Here is a 27,152-nt window from a genome sequence, read left to right as displayed (position 1 = left end):
ATAGTGGCCTCGTGCGATCTGCAGGAAAATGGCGGCGGCCTGTGGAGGATAGCTGCGGCTTGAGCAAAGTGGCGGCGGCCTGTGGAGGATAGCTGCGGCTTGAGCAAAGTAGCAGCGGCCTGTGGAGGATAGCGGCGGCTTGAGCAAAGTAGCAGCGGCCTGCGGGAGGTAATCCTCGGCCTGTGCGGCCTGCGGGAGGTAGTCCTCGGCCTGTGCGGCCTGCGGGAGGTAGTCCTCGGCCTGCGGGAGGTAGTCCTCGGCCTGTGCGGCCTGCGGGAGGTAGTCCTCGGCCTGTGCGGCCTGCGGGAGGTAGTCCTCGGCCTGTGCGGCCTGCGGGAGGTAGTCCTCGGCCTGTGTGACCACTGGATCTCAACATCCAGCCCGTCGCCCAGTTTCAGCGTACTTGCTTGAAGATCTCACAGGAACACTGGAGAAGAAAAGCTGCCTAAAAAAGTATTTCTAAAAAAATCTTGCCAGGACCAAAGATCCCAGCAAGGAACTTAGGTCCTTACTCCTAACTAGACAGAAAAAAACAGATATCCTGTAGCAGGAAGTGAGAGGATATACCCTCTGGGACTGCCCCTAAGGTGTGGCCAGAACGTTTTCTTTCCTGTCTAGTCCTACTCCTGTAGAGGGCAGTATAACCCGAGTTGATATTAATCAAGGAGGACTACGTCTGTCAATGAGCGACAGAGAAAAGCTACCTGTGCCTGCTGTCACATACGTTGGCCATACAAAAATAATGTCTTTCACAAAAAAAAAAAAATTTAATTTTAGGGTCATTTGTTGAATTTTCTAATCGTTAGTGGGGTCAAATCAAAGTTTGTTTTCAACCACAGTGACGGGACAATACAAAGGCGCAGAATAGAAAACTTCTTGGTCAAAGGAATTTTCAGACAGTGTATGTGGCTTTCATTTAAAAATTACATTCATTTTAAAACCTCATTCTCATATTCAGGAAATGTACAAAGATTTTTTGTATGAATATTCTCACCTAAAAATCAATACCTCTATGGCCAGCATAGGGTTTGGTTCACACCTATGCAGTTTGCTTTTGATCTGTTTCTGCAGTGCTTTTTGCACACGCGATTTTTAATTTGCATTTATGTTTTTTTTGGCCAATTTGTTGTTGGGCAGAATAAAAAACAAATGCACTACATGCTTTTCTGCAGCTTCTCCATTGAAGTCAACTGAACCAAAAAAAAAAAGCATCGTTTTGCATTGAAAAGAGTCCTTGACCCTTTCCAAATATGCAGCAACTGGAAAAAAGCACAGACATGAATTTGTCCCATAGGAAACCACGTTAAATGAGCTGTAGTGCATTTCTGCAAAAAGCACCAAAAAAATAAAAAAAATGCATAGGTGTGAACCAGGCTTAAGATTTTTAGTAGCAACAGCATGCTTTTTTTTTTTAAATCACCTGTAATAATGGGGGGGGGGGGGGGTACAAAAAGAGCAGATAATCACTACTATAAAAGGGGTTCATTTATACTGTGAAACCAATATAAATTACTTATATCATATATATATATATATATATTAAATACACACAGAAGTAGGATATATGGGCATTTTAACTAGGAGTCAGACATGAAGCTATATGAAGGGTGGAAGGGAGATCTAAATCTTTTATATTAAAGTGGAACCCCACCCAAAAGGGAAGTTCCACTTTAAGGACTCGTCCCCCGCTCCTCTTGCACAATTGGAACTGTTGAGGAGCAGGTACTCAATTTTGACAGCACTCGGCAACAGAAGAACTCCTTCCTTTCACCCCCCTGCAATCTTCTGGGACACACCGACAGGTCCCAGAAAACCACCTGACATTTGACACTTGGGGGAGGGGGCAGTGACATTACAACAGTGCTAAAAATATGTACTGTTACTGTACTGACACTGGCAGGGAAGGGGTTAACACCAGGGGGCGATCAAAGGGTTAAATGTGTCCCTGTGTTTTCTGACATGTATGGACGGTGTACTGAGCTGTATGTGTGCTGCACTGTGTTTTCTAACATGTATGGACGGTGTACTGAGCTGTATGTGTGCTGCACTGTGTTTTCTGACATGTATGGACGGTGTACTGAGCTGTAGGTGTGCTGCACTGTGTTTTCTGACATGTATGGACGGTGTACTGAGCTGTATGTGTGCTGCACTGCGTTTTCTAACATGTATGGACGGTGTACTGAGCTGTATGTGTGCTGCACTGTGTTTTCTGACATGTATGGACGGTGTACTGAGCTGTAGGTGTGCTGCACTGTGTTTTCTGACATGTATGGACGGTGTACTGAGCTGTATGTGTGCTGCACTGTGTTTTCTGACATGTATGGACGGTGTACTGAGCTGTATGTGTGCTGCACTGTGTTTTCTAACATGTATGGACGGTGTACTGAGCTGTATGTGTGCTGCACTGTGTTTTCTAACATGTATAGACAGTGTACTGAGCTGTATGTGTGCTGCACTGTGTTTTCTAACATGTATGGACGGTGTACTGAGCTGTATGTGTGCTGCACTGTGTTTTCTGACATGTATGGACGGTGTACTGAGCTGTATGTGTGCTGCACTGTGTTTTCTAACATGTATAGACAGTGTACTGAGCTGTATGTGTGCTGCACTGTGTTTTCTAACATGTATGGACGGTGTACTGAGCTGTATGTGTGCTGCACTGTGTTTTCTGACATGTATGGACGGTGTACTGAGCTGTATGTGTGCTGCACTGTGTTTTCTGACATGTATGGACGGTGTACTGAGCTGTATGTGTGCTGCACTGTGTTTTCTGACATGTATGGACGGTGTACTGAGCTGTATGTGTGCTGCACTGTGTTTTCTGACATGTATGGACGGTGTACTGAGCTGTATGTGTGCTGCACTGTGTTTTCTGACATGTATGGACGGTGTACTGAGCTGTAGGTGTGCTGCACTGTGTTTTCTGACATGTATGGACGGTGTACTGAGCTGTATGTGTGCTGCACTGTGTTTTCTAACATGTATAGACAGTGTACTGAGCTGTATGTGTGCTGCACTGTGTTTTCTAACATGTATGGACGGTGTACTGAGCTGTATGTGTGCTGGACTGGGTTTCCTGATATGTAAACAAATAATGCATTTGGTATGCAGGTAAACTAATCGATTATAAAAATAGTTGACAACCATTTTCATTATTGATGAATCTATTAGTTGTGTCAGCCCTACAATTAAGCAAACCTGTATAAATGACATTTTGTGTATGGAATCAATGCGCTTAAACAGTTTGTGATTACTTCTATCTTCTGGTGTAAAAAGAAATATATTGATATGTACATTATGTATGGAGGGCATCTCAGGATCCTATTTGAATGCCTGCACTGCATATGATCCAGACATAAGAGGAGAGGGTGGATCAGTCTGTGCCTACCACCTACACTACATCCACCCCCTCATCCCAATCCTTGGATACTAATACCAGACACAGCAGCAGCACCATGGGGGGAGGAGGAACAAGGATACTTTTGTCAGAGCTATTGATGAATGCAAAAACAGCTTGCTAAATCCAAACATTCTAAATTTCACTGCAGTATGATCACAAGGTATTTTTTTTTTATATATAAATCTGTTAATCACTCAGATGGCCCAGAAGTTAAACAATACTTATTGTTAGATGCCAGTCGTTTGTAATCACTGTGTGGAGAACAAGTTGGCGTGACCTGAAGCAACCTCAAAAGGCAAATGCAGAGCTATATTGGACATGTGCCATTGGTCACATGGAGGTAACCCAATTTCAGCATTGCGTTCTACACCATGTGACATTTGTAGATCCTAGAGTACACAGTGTTGGACTTATACTAGGGTACTGTTTAGTTTGTTGAGGGGGAAAGAATTTTTTTTTTTTTTGCACATGACAAAGGCCAGTCGTGAGATCCTGCTATAGCCATCATTCCCAGGATTACTACCGATGGGCAAGGCGGGGGATGGGTGCCAAACAAAGACGAAAAACAGGGATATTAAGATATAGACTGACACAGAAAAGACGACATTTCATGCTTCCTGGCCTAAAGGCACAGTCTTCTCTTTCTATTGCCTGAAGTTATAATGAACCCGATTGTATTTTAGGAAAATGCATAATCAAATGATGTTAAATTTGCTAAAGCACCATCTATCAAAACCGCAATTTTTTTTTTTACATAAAAATAAGGTTTTCCTCATTTACCATGTATTTTACATCTCCAGGCCGCTGATCTCCTGTCTACATGCACTCACTGTGCATCACTGCTCAGAACTGACTTCCCAACAGTGACATTGGATCGTGTCTGAGAAATGGGTCAGCTTAGTCATTTGCACTCTTCATCATTGCCTCTTAGGACAGCATAGGAGAACTCCTGAGGGACCATTGTCACCCAAACCCAGGAAATGTCTGAGCAAAAACCTTTGTGGCAGGATCACCAGATTTTTAATAGAAACTGAAGACTAAAAGGCTCGTACACACTAAGAAAATTGGGTGAACATTTTCGTCCAAAGAATTTTTGTTCGATATTCGTATTCAGAAGGGACAAACTCAAAAATTGAAAACGATTTTCATTGAATGTATCGTTTTCATATGATTTTTGTACAAGGAAAATCAGAAAAAGAAAGACTGCACATAATCAGAAAAACAAACAAAAAAGCCTTGGTGGTACGAGAATTTTCATTCATCGGTTCCGATTTGCTGTGAAACAAGGAAAATCTGATGAAATCTTATAGGGTTGTACCCCACTTTAGGCTCCATTCACACTTAGCATGATAAAATCACATGATTCCCTGTGTGACTTTGGACTCTCTGGATCAAAGTCACATCAAAGTAGTGCAGGCACCTTGACTAACTCGCACCAATTTGAACAGGTGCTATTAAAAAGAACAGGCTGCAACCTGTCATGCGACTGATGCCCAAAGTCACGTGAAAAGTCGCACAAGGTGGAGCCTTAAGGCCAGTACACACGATAAGAAACGACCGCTCTGACAATTTTCAGATCATTAATCGCGTTTGACAGCCAATTACGAATTTTCGGATGACAAACTAAAGGTGCAGGCTATAAAATGTTTATCATACATGAACACAACGTCTGATTTTCGTTTAATTCATACAGTTTGTAAAATAAATAAAAAAAAAAATCAAAGAGCAAGACTACGCATGCATAGAAATGAAAGAATACATACAAATCAATTCAACACATCACTTCTGAAATTGAATTCTGTCGTACGAGCATCTTCATATGAAAGTAACCTCTTTTGATAGGAGACTAGCATGCAACAAAAAAACAGATGAAAATCCATCAGATAATCTGATCATGTGTACAAGGCTTAAGGGTCTATATGCATGGGCAATTAGCATCCTCTGCTTATTCCAACTGCAAGAATCTGCAATTTCTTAAGCCCCGTACACACGTACTGATCGTCGGCCGAACGATCGGCCGTCTTTTGTCCAGGGCTGTCGGTGTCTGTTGAAAAGTGCAAAAGACTGCACAAGAATTTTGTCCGCCGACTGCAGAAGTGATGTCATGTGATGGTTAACTTTCCCTGTGTTTTTTCTTTTCTGAGCATGCCCAGTCTTGCAAATCTGCGGTCTGTCGGCCGAAATCTGTACTGACTGGCGAACAATCGGCCGCTCTGGTGTCGGCATACAAAATTTTTAATGCTTGCATGACAGATTCTTTTCGGCCGAATGTGCGCTGTCGGCTGTCGGAGGCATCATACTAACAAGCCTACAATCGGCAGATTGCTGATAACATCGAGGGCGGTGTGTCTGGTACGACCCAGACCTCTTACCATCATAACAAGCTGTTCAGCCTTAATTTGGGATCCAGTTGATCTGACTTGGTATCCTTCAAATACCATCCACCAAGGAATGGCATACTCCTCTTCTCTTTAATACATTTGTATGGGGTCTCAGCACCTCAACCATACCTTGAACACGGCCACAGTATAAGTTCGGCAGAGCATATACAGCACCTGATTTTAATACATCTTGGCAGGTACATAGTGCCATTCATCACTGCATAGAATACCACCATCCAGGGTTACTCTCCCCCCTGAAGAAGGAGTAATTGTATAACTCCGAAACTAGTCGGGATCTGAGTCTCCTCCCTGAATTGGTGTGGTTATTTCTAATTGCACATGTGATGTATATTACTTTACTTGCCTTTTATATTTTATTGTTATATTGTTTTTTCTAATAAAATATTATATTTTTCAAAATTTGTGTATTTATGAGTGCCTTAAAAGTCCCACCAATAGGGGATTTCTTTTTTTGAGATTACAATCGGCAGATCGGTCGTCGGCCGAAGCTTTTTGGCCGACGATCGGTACGTGTGTACGGGGCTTAACAGGTGGTTCCGAAGAGCTGTATCCATTCAATGCAATGACAGAACAGTCGTGGATAGCTGCAGCCACTGTCATTCTAACAATCAGTAATTATCTGCAGTGATTGTGGCTGGATACAGACTTAAGCCTCGTACACACGATCAGATTATCGGACATATTTTCTTTAGTTTTTTGTTGCATGCTAGTCTCATACGGAAAGTGAAGAGGTTACTTTCATACGAAAATTCTCGTACGACAGAATTCAACTTCAGAAGGGATGTCATGTGTTGAATTGTTTTGTATGTATTTTCGTTTCTGAGCATGCCTAGTCTTGCTCTTATGATTTTTTTCGGACGAAAACTGTACCGATTTAAAAATTGGACGTTGTGATCACGTACGAGAAAAATTTTATAGCCTGCACATCCAGTTTTTGTTAAATCACTATACTTATCTGAAAATCGGCAGATAGCTCGTTGGAGGAAATTTTACTTCCGATTTTCTTATTGTGCCTTTAAATGCAGGTAATGACTGGCTGTGTGAACAGTCAAGGGATAGCTGCAGCCACTGTCAGCCTGTCATTGTACTGTATGGGCTGGTCAGGTGCACACAACCTGTTATTTCAGACAACGGAATTTACAAAGTGCTAATTGCCCTCATAAAAAGGGACTTTTAGCCCATGCTCACATTGGTCCGATTGGACATGCCAAATCGGAGCTAATTGCCGGCAATGGCACCATCTGAATAGGTGCAATGCTGACTTTGCAGCGCCGTACTGATTCCCAAAAAGAGTTACTACTTTAGGCGATTTCCAAAGACATCTGTGCAGGAACCCGCACAGATGTCTGAAATCGCCCCCGAAGTCGGACTGAAATGCCGGTGTAACGTTAAAAAACCATACCCCGTGGAGAAACCATACCCTCGTCACTTCCGGGCTGAAACAGCTGAGCAGCGCAGCAGTGCGCATGCTCAGAGCCCCGGATACGTGATTGAACATTAAAGAATTAGACAAGTGCGCATGCTCGGTGGGCATGAAATTCTCACGGCACTGTGTCTAATGTTATACTTGCGGCGCTTACATTAAAACAGCTCATCTGAAACGTAAATCATCTCCGCTCTTCGCCCTGTCACTGCCCTCATCTCCGGTAATAAATATGAAAGCGGCTCCGTAAATGTGACGGCGATCGCGGCTCCGTGATCCGCTTTTATATTTATTACCGGAGATGAGGGCAGTGACAGGGCGAAGAGCGGAGATGATTTACGTTGCAGATAAGCTGTTTTAATGTAAGCGCCGCAAGTGTAACTACCGTGAGAAATCCATACCCTCCGTAGCGGAACCGGAAGTGACGAGGGTATGGTTTTCTCACGGGTATGGATTTTTCACGGAACACCGGCTTAAAACCGTGCGATTTCAGCTGAACTCGCATGATTTAAAAAAAAAAAAAAAATGAACCTAGGCCTAGAGCCATTTATCACTGATGTGCAGCTTAGAGCCCTTTTACTCCGATGCACTCCCATTGACTTACAATGGAAAGTGCCTTTTTGGTGCCCTTGTGAAAGTGCACCAAAAAGGCTCCTCCCATTGGTCAATGGAGCATGCAGGACTTTTCAAAGCACAGCGCACCTGCACTGTCAGTTACATAGGATTTAATAGGGAATGGTTTCCATGTTGCCTGGGAGAAGCACAAAAGTGTGAAATGGGTCTTAGACATTGAAAATCTTATGAAGCTTACATGAGATTGAAATGACTTAGTTTAGATCTGCTTTCTATTTAGTAGCTGGAAGGGTGCTCCAGATGTTGCTGAAGAAAATACAGAAGACAAAGTTCTTAGTAGCATTTATAAAAAGTCTGTTCTCATTTCCCAGAGTTGTGTAATAAAACCCTTGTGACTCGGCCGATAGAGAAGTCTCACATGACTGTAATCTAGGTGCTACAGACAATCCAAGGCTCTGTATATCTGCTGACAAGATCTACTAGGGTTCACCAGAAACCAGGAGAAGGAATATGTCACGGGATAGCGCACACTGATTCTATTCCATAGGTCATGCCCTATGATCAGGATCCAAACTATCCTAAAGTAGTATTAGGCCCTCACGGTCATTCACACTACTTGGAAACTAAAATGCTCTGTTTTAGCATGCTGACTGGTGCCAATATTGCCCATTACAGTTTTTCTGTAACTTGGAGCATGTACAAAATGAACATTTCATTTGAATCTCCACACAGCAGCATTGTATAATGTGCTGCAGAGACCTACAATGCCATCCGATTTGCTGATGGAAAATGCCCATCCCAGCAGCGTTCTAGTGTGAACAAGGCTTCTAGAGAACTTTGTTTTCCGCTGTTCTGTGCAGAAAAATGTAGATCACTATATAAGTGTGCTATACAACTAGAAGTTATAGCTTAATCTACCTTAGGCAAAAAAACATATTGCCAGCACTATGAGTGGCTAGCAGGTGCAATGCATAGGCTCCTGTAGACTATTCCTCCAGCTCTGTCTGTCCAGAGGTATGGATTTTAGCTACAGAGAAAGTATCAATGGACTGAGTGTGATGATCACTGGACTTGGGTTTCACCGAGAACTACAGGGCAAGTCTGCTGTGGTGGAAGATGTGACTTGTAGTTCATTCATTCACAGATCCCCATGAATGTATTGGCTGTGCAGGAGGAGCCACACACAGCTCCACAAATTTAAAAACGGACAACTGCCGCAGGCGGGAGAGAAGGTTTATCAGCTTGGTGCCATGTTAAGCCCTGAATATGGATGGAGTTCCTCCTTATCGACCGGTTCACAACAGAAAAATGCACTCCAGATCCATTCTAGATGCGCCTACATGCATGTTTTTAATGCGTTCCAGATGCTTTTTTTTCACTGTGCTGGGGCCTGGTTCCTGGAACTGACTGCACTGGTGCCAACTATGCCGTTGGAGGCCATACAACCTACTTTCCAGGTGTTTTTTTTTCTTTCTGCTTAAAAACAAAGGCACTGGATTGCATGTTGTGTGAAATGGCCTTTATACAGCATATTTGCAATTAATGTGCCCTAAAGTCTAACTGTATCTGTAATAATTTCTGTTTTCTCTTCCTCTGCTGGGCTTATCAGAGATCAAATATTAGCCCTACATGCTTCGATAAACTATCAATTTTCCAAACAATCTCATCTCTCCCAATAGGAATGATTGTTCTATAGTTCAGTGGTCCTCAACCCTGGCCCTCAGGGCCCACTAACAGGGCAGGTTTGCAAGATAACTGAAATACATCCCAGGTGATATAATTTGCTGCTCAGTGATTGCAGTACTCTAGTCTGGATCTCTCCAAGGTAATACCTAAAATCTGGCCTGTTAGTGGGCCCTGAGGACCGGAGTTGAGGACCACTGCTATAGTTGACAACCCAGTCAGTATTCCACTTACAGGAAAGTGCAGGATAGAGTCTAAAGCTGGCTATACACTAGTAGATTTTCAAACAAACATTCGTACGAAAATTCACTGAACATTCAATGACTTCATGAATGATGATTGAGAGTGCTTCACAATGTTAACATTTTTTGATTTCGTTATAATGGACTTTCCCAAACGAAAACTGTATTTGCTATCAGAAATTTGTTCATTTGTGAAAAAATTTCCCAAACCTGCTTCTTTGAAGCTTCTCATCACCAAGGTCGAAAGCGATCATCAAACTGGCCCTACTAAGGATTATAAAATCAAAACATTCTTAAAGAGGAGCTCAAAATTGTGCAACCCCCCCCAAGAAAAAAAAATTAAAATTCAGCAGCTGACTTTTAATATTAAGCCATTTACCTGTCCATGAATCCAGTGGTGCCCTCAACCGAGCCTATTTTTTCAATCAGCTATCAGGTGCTGCAATCTCCACTAAGGGAAACTGGCAGTTTAGTCTTGTGGCTTCACAGCTGGTTTCCTAGTGCACATGCGCGAAGCACGCAGCGCTTTGTAAATAGACTGGTTGCAGGGGAAGGGAGGGGCTGAACTGCCGGCTCAATTCGCTGCAGTGAAGTTAGCCGGAAGTCGGAGCGGGTACCTGACAAAACCAGGTACTAGCTCCACTCCAAAAAGGTGCCAAAATGTGGCAGCAGAGCTTCCTCCTTTGGGCGGAGCTCCGCTTTAAAACCAAATTCCACTGGCCAGTGTAAAATGATTGGAAGTGAAGTTTTCCCAATTCAATCAAATAATTAAAATTGAAGCCTGTATAGCCACCATCATCAGGACTACATGTCCTGTGACCCCTTGTTAAAACCGGGAGCACTCAGAATCTGGTGCAGTTGTACATAGTAACCAATCAGCTTCTAACTTCAGCTTGGACAATAAAACCTAGAAGCTGATTGGGCTCTTTGCACAGCTGCACCAGTTTTATTAAATCTCTCCTCTTATGAGCTGCTCATAACGGGGATGCGCCCTTAAGTGAAGCTTGGACAATGAAATCTGGTAGCTAATTGGTTTCTATCCCCAGCTGCACCAGTCTTAGTAAATCTCCCCTTGTGTGCTGCCCAGAACGTGGAGGTGTCCTTCAGTGACGCTTTGACAATAAAACCTAGAAGCTGATTGGTTTCTATCCCCAGCTGCACCAGTCTTATGGCACTTTTCCACTGCAAGTACCGGCTCGGCTCCACTCGGCCCTGCTTGGCCCGGTTTGCTTTTCCACTGCTGGTACCGCATGGTACGGTACGGTTTGATTTTCCACTAAAAAGTTAAGTGGGTGGGATAACAACGGGGTGGGTGGGATTCTCTGACCAATCAGTGGCTAGTAGTGACTGCATACAAAGGATTGTGGGATATGGTACCGGGTATGGCACCTCTTGGAACCACAATCGAGGTAGTATTGTTTTTGAGAGCCGTACCGTTTGGTTCCATGCAGTGGAAAAGCGCCGCCGTACCGTACCTACACCGTACCATGCGGTACCAGCAGTGGAAAAGCACAAAAGCGAGCCGAACCGTTTGGTTCCATGCAGTGGAAAAGCGCCATTAGTAAATCTGCCCTCGTGTGCTGCCCATAACGCGGAGACGTCCTTATGTAAACCTTTGACAATAAAACCTAGAAGCTGTTTGGTTTCTATCCTGTATGCTGCCCATAACGCGGAGGCGCCCTTATGTGAAGCTTTGACAATAAAACCTAAAAGCTGATTGGTTTCTATCCCGTGTGCTGCCCCTAACGCGGAGGCGCCCTTATGTGAAGCTTTGACAATAAAACCTAGAAGCGGATTGGTTTCTATCCCGTATGCTGCCCCTAACGCGGAGGCGCCCTTATGTGAAGCTTTGACAATAAAACCTAGAAGCTGATTGGTTTCTATCCCGTGTGCTGCCCCTAACGCGGAGGCGCCCTTCTGTAAAGCTTTGACAATAAAACCTAGAAGCTGATTGGTTTCTATCCCGTGTGCTGCCCCTAACGCGGAGGCGCCCTTCTGTAAATCTTTGACAATAAAACCTAGAAGCTGATTGGTTTCTATCCCGTATGCTGCCCCTAACGTGGAGGCACCCTTATGTGAAGCTTTGACAATAAAACCTAGAAGCGGATTGGTTTCTATCCCGTATGCTGCCCCTAACGCAGAGACGTCCTTCTGTAAAGCTTTGACAATAAAACCTAAAAGCTGATTGGTTTCTATCCCGTGTGCTGCCCCTAACGCGGAGGCGCCCCCATAGTGTTGCCTCCCAGGAGCACAGTCCTAAGCGCTAGGCAGATTTAGCTGTGACCGGTGAGGGTGGCTCCTGGGAGACCCTACAAGGAGAAGGAGCCACCCTATAGATGGAAAGTCCACACAAGAAAACTTTAAGAGGCTACTAATGCAGCACTCCATGGGGGAGGGAAGTAAGGCTTCCAATCAGTGCCTATAGAGTAGACTGTGAGCACACTGACCTGTAAAGTGCGGTGTCAGATCTGGACGTCTCGGCCTCTGGGATCCAGCAGCAAGGAGAGGAGGGGGGCTTCACGTGACGTCACTCCTTTCACACTCGATGACGTCACTCCCGTGTTCCTTCCAGCCCTCCTCTAGGCGTCATACGCCGGACACCCGTCGCTCCGACATGAACAAAACACAATTCCTACACCCGTCCACAAGGCACTTGGCTGTGTAGTGACGTCACGGCTTATGAGGTGCACCGGCTGCCTTGCGGTGGGTAGGAGAGGTGAGTGAGGCGCTGCGACGCTACACACCGGAGCACCACACAAACACCACCGAGACTCACCGCCGAGTAACCCGGTGGGGGAGGGGGGAGTACGAGGAGGAGGAGTTCCCAGGCACTGCTGTTTGTAGTGGGCGGAACACTAGCGTCTAGGCTGTCCAATCGAAGCGTGAGAAGATAAGTGACATCAAAGAGTTACTGTTAGCGAATGCTAGGCGGAGCGATAGAAAATGCACCAATCGTATCGATGTATTGTTTCATGCGTTCCAATCAGATTAAGCCCTGGCTGAAAGGTCTTGTGTGGGTCGGCGTGCGTAAAGAGGGAACGGAGTCCCGCCTTCTGTTTGATAGGCAGATGTGTTGTCCAATGAGAGAGAGAAAGCGAGTGAGGAAGTTGCTCCCTGATAGGTGAGGAGGTCTTCGGTAAGGGTGCCTCAGTGAATCAAATATAGCAGCATGAGTTCTCAGAGGGGAAACGTACAGCGGTGCAGGCCGCAGAAATATAAAAACGCGACTGTCTATAAGAATGATAAATATGACTGCAGCTCCCGGACTAAGGTGAGAGGGAAATACAATAGTATGCTTATTGTCCGTGACACATGGCTCTCTATACACAGTCTTCCACTATAGCTGAAGTCATTCACGAGGTCCTGGGAAAATAGTAATGGAGGTACATCATTGCAGTACCTCTGGGGTCTCACCTGTGGAGGTGTCTATCTGGCAGAATAATTTAACCACTTCAGCTCCAGAAGGTTTTACCCCCTTAATGACCAGGCCATTTTTTGCAATTCGGCACTACGTTACTTTAACTTAAAATTGTGTGGTCGTGCAACGCTGTACCCAAATAAAATTGATGTCCCTTTTCCCCACATATAGAGCTTTCTTTTGGTGGTATTTGATCACCTCTGCGGTTTTTAGATTTTGCGCTATAAACAAAAAAAGTGACAATTTTGAAAAAAAACACTATTTTTTTCATTTTCTGCTATAAAACATTCCCAATAAAAAAATCAATTTTTATCATTTTAGGCCAATTTGTATTCTGTTACATATTTTTAGTAAAAAAATGATTGGCTCCACCTGTGGTGAAGGGGTGTGCGTACTCCCACTCGCTGTCCCGTGAAGCGACGTACAGTTACGTTGTTTCGCGGGCCAAAGCCAACCTGCCGCAGTATATGTACTGCTAGCGGTCGGCAAGTGGCTAAGGACATAATCAGAGTGCACCTAAAGCGTGTCCAGGGGGTGCATTTCTGGGAGGACATCAGTAGACGACTCCCCATCATTTGGCTATAACGCAGTCAGCAAGTGGTTAACCCATTGACCCCAGACGTAACGCAAATATATGGCCTTCAACTTGAAGGGGTTGTGCCAGGGTGATGCTTGCAGCTGCAGGCACACCCCGGTATTGTTTTTTAGAGCATACGGTCAGCTCTCTTGTAATAACCGATACGGCTAATCAGCCGCTCAGCTGTTATTACAAGCGGGTGGATGGAAGTCCCCTCCCATCGCCATCTGTGGCTCGCCTGGGCTCTCCTGTCCCACCGGGAGGCCAGAAGGACCAGCCGGAATGTCCGCCGGCTGGCCGGAGACCTGAACAAAGCTGGAATCGCCTTTGGTCTGGTCTGCGATCTAGTAACCTGGAAGCGACCTAATGACATCACTTCCAGTTTACTGAAGATTTAAAAGCGCCAGATTTGAAAAAACTGACAGTGATCAAAACAGTCAAGTTTAGCATTTTTTAAAGCTTTTAAGTGCAAAGGAGGAGGGGTTTGGGGTCTTATAGACCCCAGATCCCTCCATAAAGAGTACCTGTCACTGCCTATTAATGTCACAAGGGACGTTTACATTCTTTGTGACAGCAATAAAAGTGATCAAAAAGGTAAAGGGACAGTATAAGGCCTCTTTCACATGGCCGCTCCGTATGTCCGTAAATCACCCCATCCGTTTGCGGATGATATACGGAAATAAGGCATGTCAGAGGGATTGCGGATGTCAGCGGATGACCATCCGCTGACATCCGATTTGCATCCTTTCAGTTCTGTTCCGTTTTTTGGAACGGAACAGAACCCTATTTTTCTTCCATTTAAAGAACGGAAAGGACGCAAAATCGGATGTCAGCGGTGTCATCCGCTGACATCCGCAATCCCCATAGACGTACATTATGTCCGCATATCATCCGCAAACGGATGGGATGATATGCGGACATACGGACCGGATGACACAAGTGTCCAAAAAAAAAGTGCCGGAGCGGATCAAAATACGGTCCGCTCCGTGTGAAAGAGGCCTTAAAAAAAATATAAGAAAAAAAATTGCCCCATCCCTCCATGCTCAATCGCATAAGCGAACATATACAAATGTAAACCGTGTTCAAACCAAACATTTGAGGTATCGACATGATCATTAGAGTGAGAGCAAAGATTCTAGCGCAAACCTCCTCTGTAACTTCAAACAGGCAACCTGTAGAAATTCTAAAACCGTTGCCTATGGGGAGTTGTAGGTACCATAGTTTGCTGCCACTCCACGAGTGTATGCAATTTTAAAGCATGACATGTTGGGTATCTATTTAAGCAGTGTAACATTGTGTAACATTATACAAAAAAATCGGGTTGACTTTACTGTTTTTTTTTTTTTTTTAACTTCATGAAAATGATTTTCTTCACAAAAAATTGCATTTGAAAGACTGCCACGCAAATACAGCGTGACATAAAAAATTGCAACGATCGCCATTTTATTCTCTAGGGCGGGGGTCTCCAAACTACAGCCTAGGCATGATGGGAATTGTCTGCACTAAGATCCAAGTTACATTGTAGGCATGTTTTTTTGGTGTAGTGGCTTCACCCATGTGTCATCACCCACGTGTCATCTATACAGCTTCCCAGATCACCTTTACAAGTGCTGAGCCAGCTTCACTACTGGTGGCTAAATAGAGAAGCTGGGAGAGAAAGAAGGATTAGAATAAAGCTGGGTACACACGGAAGGCATTTGCCGGTTCAAAAAAAATTAAAAACGCCCGACAATCGACCTGTGTGTATGTCGGCCAGCTTCTGTCGGACATGCATGCTGGAAAACCAGCTGCAGATGATTCCGATCAGCGCTTTCAGCCAATGGACAACGTTGAACAGCACGTTATGGTGGTGGGGCCGTCCCCCTGTCAGAACTCAATAGCTCAGTGGGGGAGATCGCTATACTAACTTTGCATAGTTAGTATAGCGGTTCTGACCGGAACGGACAGGTTTTTTTTTTTTTTCCGTTCAAACCAAAACTAATCGTGTGTACCAAGCCTGAAGTGGATGTAAACCCCATTCATGAAATTTTGATCTGGGCACATTTATCTGTAGTGTTTACTTATCTCTCTTCAAAGCCCTAAGTCCGTGTCTTTCTCCTGCTCCATTCCTCTGTTATCAGCATGATAACTTCTGACAAGTTCTCCGTCAACTGAGATAAAACCAGGCTGAATTTTGTGTTGGGGTGGGCGCTATAAATAGATTAGCAGAGAGCTGGTCTATTCACAGCACAGCTCTTCATGTTTCTGTCTATGTGGAGAGGGGGGTGTGTGCCTTTCCTCCAATCAGCTGTCAAACAGTGTATGGCCAAATTTCCCTTTCACAGGGGAATTGGAAAGAGTAAATTCGAACAAGAAGAGCACATTCTAAACCGTGTAGAAAGCTGAAGACAGCACATATACAAAACGTATGTAGGGAGATTTGTCTCATTTCTGTGTACCATCTGAGGCTGTTCACTTCATTGGGTATATGTGAGGGTTTACAAAATTGACATCCACTTTAGGTATGTGTTCTTGGGGAGAGGGTGCATTAAAACACATCTCTTGCTTTGCCCTCCAAGGGAAAAACACATATTTGCTTTATTCTGCAGTTATATTTATTTTAGGATGAACGAGTAAGTATTTGAAGTAGAGATGTCAATAAAACATTAGACATATCTGATATATAGTTGTTAGTTTCTTCATTCTGAATAGTGTGTTACTGGAAATCCTTAACAGCAATTTACATGGTGGAGATCTGAATTAACAGGGACCTGGAACTCCATATCATAGGTATGCATTTAAAAATGTAAATGTATTATTTATTGACTAGTCAGTTAATAACTGAATTAAAATTTCTAGTGGAGAACAAGTTGTAGTAAAGAGTAAAGTGATGATAAAGGATTTTTTTTTTTCATAGGAAACATGTTATACTTATCTGCTCTGTACAATGGTTTTGCTCAGAGCAGCCCCAATCCTCCTCTTGTTGGGTCCCCCGCCAGCGCTCAGGGCCCCTCTTCCTTGCTGAATGCCCCCATAGCCAGCCGCTTTCTATGCGCATTTCTATGGGCACTCATGCATGCTCACTCTCAAGCCCCACTCTGTGTGCCAATGTGCAATGGCTCAGCCCTGCCCCCTGCTCCCTCCTCACTGGCTATGATTGACTGCTGATTGCTGCTGTGTCTAAACCAATGAGGAGGGAGACACCCGGGAGAGCAGTTGCTTTCATAAACATCATTGGATCGAGATCGGCCTCAGGTAAGTATTGGGGCGGGGGGGGGGAGGTTGCTGCACTTCCAAACTGTGTGCACAAAGCCTTATAGTTAGTTTTCTTTTTAAAGCAGACACATCAGGGTTAATTTACTAAAAGTGGAGAGTGCAAAATATGGTGCAGCTGTACATGGCAGCCAATCAGCTTCTAACTTCAGCTGGTTCAATTACGCTTTGAAAAAAAAAAACTGAAAGCTGATTGGTTTCTATGCAGAGCTGCACCAGCTTTTGTGCATGCCAGTTTTCGTAAATCAATCCCATCGTTTTATCAAATATTTGATTTAGTTAGTAAAAGGGCAGTTCCATGTCAACGTAACAATACATACGTTAATCAGTATATCCTAAAACGGTGTACAAAAACTCCCTCATAAGAAGAATTAGGGGTCAACTGATGTAAGGCACTCCATTACCAGTAAGCGATTTACACATGACCAAAGATAACATAGGTCTGACCACAAGGAAACAAACCTCCTATTCTGTCATTTATTATTTTTGCAGAAGAAAATAAAGGAAGAGGAAGAAGGAAGGAAAAGGTAGTAAGAGTGGAGCGAAAGGTAGGGGAGGAAGGGGCGTGGTAGGGAAAAAAAAAGTGTGGGTGGGGGGGTTGAGTACAGAACAACACAAATAAGCTGTTACCGTCCTCCGGTTCGGGTTATTAGACTTATGAAATTCTTGGGATAGTGGAAACGTGTAGGAGAAAAAAGGCCGGGTCCATCGGAACCTCGTAATCTAATTTTCTGGACAATCCTCCAGACTTTTTTCCGGTAATGATCAAGTTTGCAGCAAGACCAGAGGATGTGTAGCATCGTTCCCTATTCCCCCTGGCACCACCAGCAACAATCAGTAGCGTGTGGGAAGAATTTATGCAGAAGAGTAAGTGTATATAATACTTCTGCTTCCCATTTTATTATACAGGGTAGTCTAAAGTCTTCTGGGGGTGTTATCAATAGACTATAGACTTTGTAAGGTACACGGGGTAGTACCCCTTGGTCAAAGCAGTATTACCATAGGGTGGTAAGACGGCGGTTGGAGGAATGGGGGGTTGGCAAGGAATGTAAGTAATGATGAAGCAGGAGGGCTTTCCAGAAGTCCAGGCGGAAAGGGCTGGTAGTACTGCTTAATAAGGACAAAGAAGGCCAGGTGCCGTTGGGGAAATATGTGAGGCTTGGAAGTGCCCAGAGACTCGCAAGGTCTGGTGGAAGGTGTTAAAGGGTGATTTTATTTTTTTTTTTTTCAGGGAGTGCGGTAGTGCTTTGTAGCAACACGGTGCTCCAGATAGTTTCCCAGTGGTGGCACCAATCAATAAGCCTACCCAAGTGAGTCTGGAAAAGATATAACGTAAACATTTCGATATGACATTCATTATTATAATATTACATCGTCCAAACCATGAATGAAGTTCACTTTGCCATGTCTCTAGCCAGGTACGCGTCTTACTTAAAAGAGGGGAAAAATTAAGATCAAAAACACGGGACGTTCGATACGAAGTGTATGTGCCCAGGTATTTCAGTGCCGAGTCTGTCTATTTGACCTTGAAGTTAAGTTGTAGGGTTTGGAGAAGAGGTTGTGGAACTCCCACTCCCATCGCCTCTGATTTTGTTAAGTTTATATTCATGTTAGAGAGTGCTCCGTAGAGATCAAGAAGGAGGTTAGGGAAAGATACCAACATATTAGTCAGGGAGAAGAGCATGTCATCGGAGTATGCGGATACCTTGTGTTGAACCCCTCCCACCTCAAGGCCCCTGATATCTGGATTTAGGCGGATCCTACTGAGAGAGGGTTCAAGTGAAAGTGCAAAGAGGAGAGGGGACAGGGGGCATCCCTGTCTTGTCCCATTGGTGATTGGAAAGGGTTCGGAGAGGACTCCAATGGCCTTGGCCTTTACCTGTGCTGCCGTGTTAGAGTAAATTTTGGAGTTTCAACTGAGCATAATAGTCCCAGGACCTATATGTCTTAAGACCAAAATCATAAACTGACAGTTCACCCGGTCGAACGCTTTCTCTGCATCTGTGCCGAGGAACACACACGGATGTTGTTCTGGGTGGCTACATGGAGTAAGTTTAAAACCTTAGTGGTATTGTCTCTAACCTCGCGTGTCTAAACAAATCCGACTTGGTCTAAGTGGATCAATTGTGGCAGATGTTGTTGAAGTCTGGAGGCCAATATCTTAGTGAACAGCTTGAGATAAACATTCAATAGAGATATCGGTCTATAGCTGCCACAGGCCAGGGGGTCCTTGCCATCTTTAGGGAATACTGTTGTGGGCTTTTAAGGTTTCTGAAGGAAAGGCTATGTCCTCACCCAGGGCATTGAACATTTTAGTCATATATGAGTCAAGGGAGGGCAGAAGAAGTTTGTAACATTGAATTGTGAGCCCCCGGGCTCACCGCTTGTTGGAGTTTCTCAAAGGGGAATGGGACCTTCCAGTTCCTCCAGTATTGTGAGAGGCAATGTAGATAAGCTGGAGAAAGTTAAATAGCCCTCTAGCTGACTCTGCGAGGGGGATGTAACCGGTAAGTTTTGAAGGGATGAATAAAAAGCTCTGTAATCTCTTTAGGAAGATTGACTTTCTGGCCTAGCCACGTGGTAATGTGAGGGATGTAAGTCGCTAATTTTTGCTCCTGAATAGACTTGGCTTGCAGATGACCGCATTGGTCTTCCGACTCGTATGATCGCTTCTGACTTGTTTGTATCACTGCTTTAGCTTTAAAGCACATTAAAGTGACACGCTTATTTAAAGCTAATGGATCCTTTTCTAGCGTCGGAGACGGTGCATGCTTATGGCGGGACTCCAGAGTATGGATGTCTGTCAAGAAGGGCTGTAGTTTATCTTCATACTCCTGCTTGACCCTTGAGCCGTGCCTGAAAAGTATGCCTTGTATAATTGCTTTATGCGCTTTCCACACAATCCCCGGATTGCAGTCAGGTGTATCATTGGTTTGAATGTAAAAGCTTTTTTCCCTGACCACATTGGTCAGTATCTCCAGGTTCTGAAGAAGGCTCTCCTTTAGCTTCCAAGACCTAGTGGGAGAGGAGGACACTGCAAAAATAGCGTATGTCAAGATTACGAGTGCATGATCCGACCATTTAATCGACCCGATGAAGGAGTCTATAACTGCATGAAGTTGGCAATGTGGGATCAAAAAATAATCTTTACGTGTATACAGTTTGTGAGGAGAGGAATAAAAACTATAGTCTCATTCCCCTAAATGAAGTAAACGCCACACGTCTGTCAGTTGTGCCCTATGCATGGCTTGAGGGACCCAGTAGGTACAGAGAACGACCCGAGGAGGTATCTACTGAGGGGTTCGGGGGGAAAATTGAAGTCCCCACCCAATATCACCCACCCTCCGCAAATTCGAGGAGTTTGTCCTGACAACGACTAAGAAAGAAGTCATGTTGGGACAATATTCTCTAGCCACGTGAACGCTGCCAATTGTGCCCTTCACAAACACAAAACGCCTGTCAGGATCAACTAGGGTAATCAGACACGTCAATGGTAATTTACCAGAGAGTACAATGGAAACTCTCTTCGATTTTAGAAACCCTATTAGAGGATTAATATGTCATAGGATAGAACCTGTTTTTAAATGGAGGCAGTTTGTAATCTCTGAAGTAGGTTTTCTGTATAAATGCAATATCTGCATGCAGACGTTTCAAATCATCGAGTAACATATGTCTCTTTTCGAGATATTAAGTCACTTGGCATCTTGGGATACGACACGGATAGCATCCAGTCAACCCCATCTTGAGTAGATATGCCTGTCTGCTGCCAATAATGCAGCAGAGAAGGACCCTTGACCATGGTATGCTCCTCACAATGTTAGATCTAGAGCTCATCAAGCAGCAGGGAGCATAAGCTGTGCTCATTGCAGGTCACAAATGAGTTCCTGTTTTGTTATCCTATGACTGTTCTTATACACCTTAGAAATTTCCAGCTGTGCTTTGGATTGTATGGCTGTACTTGTGACAGTGTGGGGTTGTTGTTCTTTAGTGCAATTTGCTAAAACTTTAGTGTTGATAAATAATCTTCTGATGAGTTGAAATTCATCCGCCTACCATGTCTTATTATACCGTGATTCTTCCCTAACATAATTTTGCTTTTAATGAGCACAACAGTGGGATGTCACTTGCGTAATAGCTTTTGATAATAGAGTAAATTGATCTTTTTTTTTTTTTTTCCTGTAATTTCCTCTCTAGCAGGATCATTAGTCACAACTTTTCTTCTCCAACTTATTGTTTTGCTCTCACCCTCACAACGCCAGGTACTTGAAGGCAACAAACTTTATTGAAGATTGGTTCTAGTGCTTAAAAAACCTCAGTACAAATATTCTTATGTTATAAACCTTTGAATGATGTGCAGATGTACATAGTAAAAAGTCCTGCAATATTTACAAGTAGATTTAAACCCAAACTTCAGGGTATTTAGTTTGCAGGAGCACTGTGTATCATAAACCATTGCCATATGTGGTAAACAAAATACTTACTTCAGTCTTTCTTCATCCTTTGTTGCATTTCAGTGATGCTGATCTTCTACAGCCACTTCTGGCTGCATGGCGTTTCTTACCATTCCCAAATCGCAGCGGGAATCCTGCTGTGAAGTTGCAAGGCTTAAAGCGGTTCTAAAGTCAGATGGTTTTTTATCTTAGCTGCATTCACATGTCAGCGTATTGATCGCGGGCAGAATCGCCACGATTCCACCCGCAATTCGGAAATCATTGCAAATCGCGGGACGCATGTGGGTTTCCCGTGATTTGCAATAGCACCCCAAACGCTGTGCGATGTTGCCGCAATTTCCGCCTGCCGAATCGCGGCAACATCGCGCAAAAAAATCGCGGGACGCATTACGCTCCAAAGAAGCTCTTGTACTTTTTTGGGCGTAATGCGTAGCGCAATTTTTTTGCGCGATGTTGCCGTGATTCGGCAGGCGGAAATTGGAGCAAATGCACCCACCATCTACACGTGATAGCGGGTTCCATTTTAAAGACTACCTTCGTGAACATTCTGGTGGCGCAGACGGCTACTGAATGGGTGAAGTTACTTAAAAGTTGAAGCTGAACTGCTCCCCCATGCGGTGCTGGAACTAATGGACCAGTTGGCTCAAGCCCTGATGTTTATGTGTAATATGTCCCTGGATTCAGCTCCGTTAGTGGCCAGGGTGTCGGCAGTGGGAATTGCTATTAGGCGCATGGTGTGGCTAAAAGGCTGGCCAGACCTCCAAAAAAGGCCTTGGCTGATCTTCCCTTCACAGGAGAGAGGCTGTTTGGATCCTCTCTGGATGAGCTGTTTAAAGGTATCACAGGGGATTAGAGTACAGGCCCTGGGTCTGATGGTATCAACCTTCGAGGTGGTTTAGTTTGCTCAGTTCCATATCAGACCTTTGCAAAGGGAGATTCTTATGAAATGGAACAAGGATCCAAAGTCCTTGGACTCGTTGATTCGGTTGAGCCATAACACAGTCTGCTCTGTTGTGGTGGATTTAGTCTCCAGTACTATGCCGGGGCAAGTCCTTTCTCCCCTTAATTTGGAAGGTGGTAACCACGGACGCCAGCCTGTTGGGCTGGGGCGGGGTGCTGGGGAAGCTCTGTGCCCAGGATACCTGGACAGGGGAAGAGCCAAATCTACCGATAAACGTTTTGGAGCTCAGAACAATAAAGCTTTGCCTGAGCCATTGGACGACTCGTCCTACAAGATTGCCCGGTTTGGATTCAATCGGACAATGCCACAGCTGTGGCTTACATCAATCAGAAGGGGGGCACCAGGAGTGTCTTGACGGTCAAGGAAGTGGCCGAGATTCTGGCCTGGGCGGAAAGGGTTTGTTCCAGCTCTCTCTGCTGTACACATTCCAGGTGTTGAGAACTTTGAGGTGGGTTACCTGAGTCAGGTGTTGGATCAAGGTGAGTGGTCCCTACACCTAGGTGTTTCATCTCTTGTGTTCGGTGGGGGACACCTGAGGTCAATTTGTTTGCTTGTCGCCTCAACAAGAAGGTTCAGCGGTTTGTAGCCAGGTCTCCTAATCCTCTGGCTGATGCCACAGACGCACTGTTGGCTCCTTGAGGTCGGTACCGACTGATTTCTGCCTTCCCTCCATTGAAACTCTAGCCAAGGCTTCTATGCAGGATAGAGGTGGAAGGCATTCTGGTGGCTCCAGACTGGCCTCGTCCATACGCAGACCTGGTAAGGTTGGTCGCCGATGCTTCTTGAAGACTTCCTCTCAGGGAAGATCTGCTGTCTCAGGCCCGATCTTCCATCCTGTTTTACAGTCGCTGGCTTTAACGGCATACCTGTTGAAAGCCAGGTGTTGAGGGATAGAGGTCTTTCTGACTCGGTTTCTTACGCTATTGAAGGCTAGGAAGTCGACCACCAGGAAGATTTATCATCGTATGTGGAAATTGTACATTTCTTGGTGTGAATCGTTGAAGGTGCACCCTCGTTTGTTTTCGATCGCTAAGGTTTTGGCCTTTCTGCAGAATGGAGTTGGACAGCGGTTGGCTTTGGGCACTATCAAAGGCCAAGTGTCGGCTTTGGCTATATATTTCCAACGCCTGTTAGCTACGCATGCCTTTATTTATACCTCCATACAGGGAGTGCTCCATATGGCTCCTCCGAGGCGGTCCCTTCTACCGCCGTGGGACCTTAGTCTGGTATTATCTGTTCTTCTTCAAAAGCCTCCTTTTGAGAACTTTCGAGAGGTTTCTTTGCTTTCATTGTCTCAGAAGGTTGCCTTTTTGGTGGCTATCACTTCTGCCCGCAGAGTATCTAAATTGGCGGCATTGTCATGCTGCTCGCCTTATCTGGTGGTACACAGAGATAAAGTGGTACTTCGACCTAATCCGTTGTTTCTTCCTAAGGTAGTTTCTGACTTTCATCTGAATGAAGACATTGTGCTGCCTTCACTGTATCCTAAACCCAAGCATTCCAAGGAAATTGCCTTGCATTCTTTGGATGTGGTTTGGGCGATCAGGGTTTACCTGGAGGCCACTGAGTCTTTTAAAAAGTCGGACGCTCTTTTTGTCCTTACTGAAGGACCCTGTAAAGGACTGGCTGCGTCTGCTGGGACCATATCCAGTTGGATCAGGCAGATGGTGGTTCGGGCTTATTCACTGAAGGGTCAGGTTCCTCCTTTCCCAGTGAAGGCTCATTCTTCTAGAGCGCTAAATGCTTCTTGGTGCGTTTCGCCATCGGGCGTCAGTGCTGCATACGTTCTCAAAATTCTACATTAGATTTGTTGGCATCTTCGGGTGCTTCCTTTTGCCTGCAAGGTTTTGCAGGCTGCTGTTTAAAGAGAATCCTTTTTTGTTTTCTCTTTTGAGGGTGTATGTTTTTTCAAGGTGAGCTCCAGTTGTTCCTGATTGAGCTCCATGTTACCTGGTTGGCTAGGTTTAGCCTTTGGGGAATTATGTATTTTTGCATTGTCTTCCCACACCTCATGTTCGTACTGCTTTGGGATATCCCATTGGTCTAAAAATGATGGAGCTGCGTCTGTTGATGAACGATAGAGAAAACTGTATTTTTATAAGAACTTACTGTAAAATCCTTTTCTCTGAAGTTAATCGATAGACGCAGCACCCGCCCCTCTACTTCTGAGTGAATAGTTTTTTTTTTTTTTTTTTTGTCTTCTTCTAAACACTGCTTGCAGCGAAACTGATTGCTGATAGCAGTGTGTATGGGATTCCACAGTGATCTGTATATGTATGTAGCACCCCCCAACATCCAGAGACCTGGTGGTGACCCCCAGAGACAGGAAGGGCTAACATTCCTCCTCGGGGTGCTGGTTACTAGGCATGGTGGGTGGTGTAGGTAGAAAGATGGGCGCCAATTACTTTTATGCTTGAACAAAGGGAAGTTTATTTCTCAAAACAGAACAAATGTGGGGGGTAGGGCACAGGACACCTTTAGTCAAAAAACGGCAGCAGATCAGCAGACTCCTTAGACATAAATGTAGAATAGGTAGGCAGCAGTACAGAAAAAGAGCCTTTAAGCTGCAGCATGAGCTGCCTCCTGTAGCAACAATATTCAATTCACAGAAGGTGCAGGAACTCTCTGGATTATTCCATCTTGATGCTTTTCCAGGCTCCCCATGGTTCCACGGCTATGGCAGAGTCACCTCTGGTATTTCATCTCAGGTCTCCATCCTTTCTTTCATGCATCCAGGTAGTGAGCAGGCTCTCCCTTACAGAGCCCTGAGCACATGGCTAGGCCTTAGGCTTTAGGCCTACCCAGCAGCAGCTGTTCCTCCCACAGCCACCTCCTGTCTGGGTGGAAAGGACACAGGTCACCTGACTTCCCCCAAATAAATACCTTCTCCCAGCATGCTCAGCGACCAGTATGATTGGCTGAGAGAAGTATACATATTCATAACCTAGACTTACTGTAATTCATCACACTAATTCCAAAGGTAACAGTGCCACCTAATGACAGAAGGGAGAAACCACTGCTAAACCAGGCTTAGGAGGAAAATCCAATGATCAAAAAGACTACAAATTAGCCAGGCTAGCTACCACCTAGCACAGCTAAATTTATTAGCAACCCTGTTTCGGTAAAGGGTGCTACATGTATATACAGACTGAGTTTACTGTTGTGGGTTTAGTAACACTTTAACCACTTAAGCCCCGGAAGATTTTACCCCCTTCCTTACCAGGGCCTAGTTTGCGATTCAGGACTGCGTGACTTTAACGGACAATTGCGCGGTCGTGCGACGCTGTACCCAAATTAAATTGACGTCCTTTTTTTTCCCCCCACAAACAGAGCTCTCTTTTGGTGGTATTTGATCACCAGTGCGATTTTTTTTTTTTTTTTTTTTGGAATTTCCCCCCGCCCCTCCCCCCCCCCAAAAAAATGTAAAAATCTAAATTTTTTTTACACATTAGGCCAATTTGTTTTCTGCTACATATGTTTGGTAAAAAAAAATCGCAAAAAGCGCATTTGATTTACTAACTAAGGGAAAGATTTTTGTCATTTTTATTGTTGTTTGTTTTGTTTTTTTTTTTTTACACGAGTAATGGCCGCGATCTGCGATTTTTTTTTTTTTTTTTTTTTTTTTATTTGCGGGACTGTGACATTGCGGCGGACAGATCGGACCCTTGACTGACATTTTTGACACTTTTGGGGGTACAAGTGACATTACTACAGTAATCAGTGCTATACATATGCACTGTTACTGTAAAAATGACACTGGGAGGGAAGGGGTTAACTTTATTGGAGCGGGAGGGGTTAAGTGTGTCCCTAGGGGCGTGCTTCTAACTGTGATTGGATGTGGCTGTGTGTGTAACAGCAGAGATCAACAGTCCTACATAGCAGGACCGTATGATCTGTGCTGTTACACAGGGGAGAAAAACAGACGGCTTTGTTTACATTAGCCGCCTGCCTTTCTCCCGCTGTATCCAACGATTGCAAGTGACCGGCGGACATCGGGTCCGCCGGTCACACGCGCGGGCTGCTTAGTGAACGAGCGGGGGCGGGAGCACGCCTCCTGCTGCTCGCGCTCTCCCCCTATTGGCTCACAGGCTAGTGACGTACCTGTATGTCACTTTGCCTGTGAGGGGCTGACCGCCGCCGTATATAGTCGGGCAGCGGTCGGCAAGTGGTTAAAGTACTCTAGTATTGTAAGAACACTCAGAAATCTCTGCTACTGGCCATCAAAAATCCTCAGCCCTTTGTTAGCCTAGCAGCTGTTTTACAGTGCCTGTGCTCAGTAACATGGGCTTCAGGGTGAGAAGAGCTGATCTTTCAGTTCTAGTAGGGCTCTCTGAACCCTATATATGTATGTGGTTTTTAACTATAGATCCCTCACTACTGGGACATTGTATTCCGACAGTGGGTATCTTCGCTTTCAGAATACACTAGTGTCTGCAGCCGATTGGATGCAGTTGGCTAATAAAGAAAAAATTTCCAACAGGCCCTTTCCAATAATCGATTTCTGTTTAACAGGCATAGTCGCGTATGGATCCAAATTTGGCCTATTCCTGCTAAACCAGCCACATTTTGATCACTCTATGGCCAGCTTTAGCCTCAATGCAAGGAAACAGGATCCTTCCTTTTCGACAGTAAAAAAATAACTAAAAAATATATATATTAAAATTAGAGGCTGAACCTGGGACATACAGTGACAAATCGAATTTTGATCCCCTACAGATTTTGTAGGTTTACCCACTTACAAAGAAATGATGGGTCTATAATTATCATAGG

At 44.6% G+C, this 27,152-nt stretch overlaps 1 protein-coding gene across 1 annotated transcript in view; it reads left to right on the top strand.

Annotated features, from left to right (window-relative positions):
- Window positions 1–12,845: 12,845 nt before the first annotated feature.
- The window catches only part of LOC309544785 (uncharacterized protein C9orf85 homolog), a gene marked incomplete at its 3' end in the record, with an annotated part of 80,138 nt that continues 65,831 nt past the window's right edge, over window positions 12,846–27,152 (top strand). The window contains exon 1 of the mRNA XM_082243752.1: window positions 12,846–12,994. Within this exon, the coding sequence (XP_082099878.1) occupies window positions 12,893–12,994 (102 nt within the window). The 5' untranslated portion in view covers window positions 12,846–12,892. The remainder of the gene's footprint in view (window positions 12,995–27,152) is intronic.

Source organism: Pelophylax lessonae, assembly GCF_965119305.1.
Source record: "Pelophylax lessonae genome assembly, chromosome: 1".
Classification (NCBI taxonomy): domain Eukaryota; kingdom Metazoa; phylum Chordata; class Amphibia; order Anura; family Ranidae; genus Pelophylax; species Pelophylax lessonae.
The sequence above is the reverse complement of the archived record's forward strand: the minus strand, read 5'-3'. Positions and strand labels throughout refer to the sequence as shown.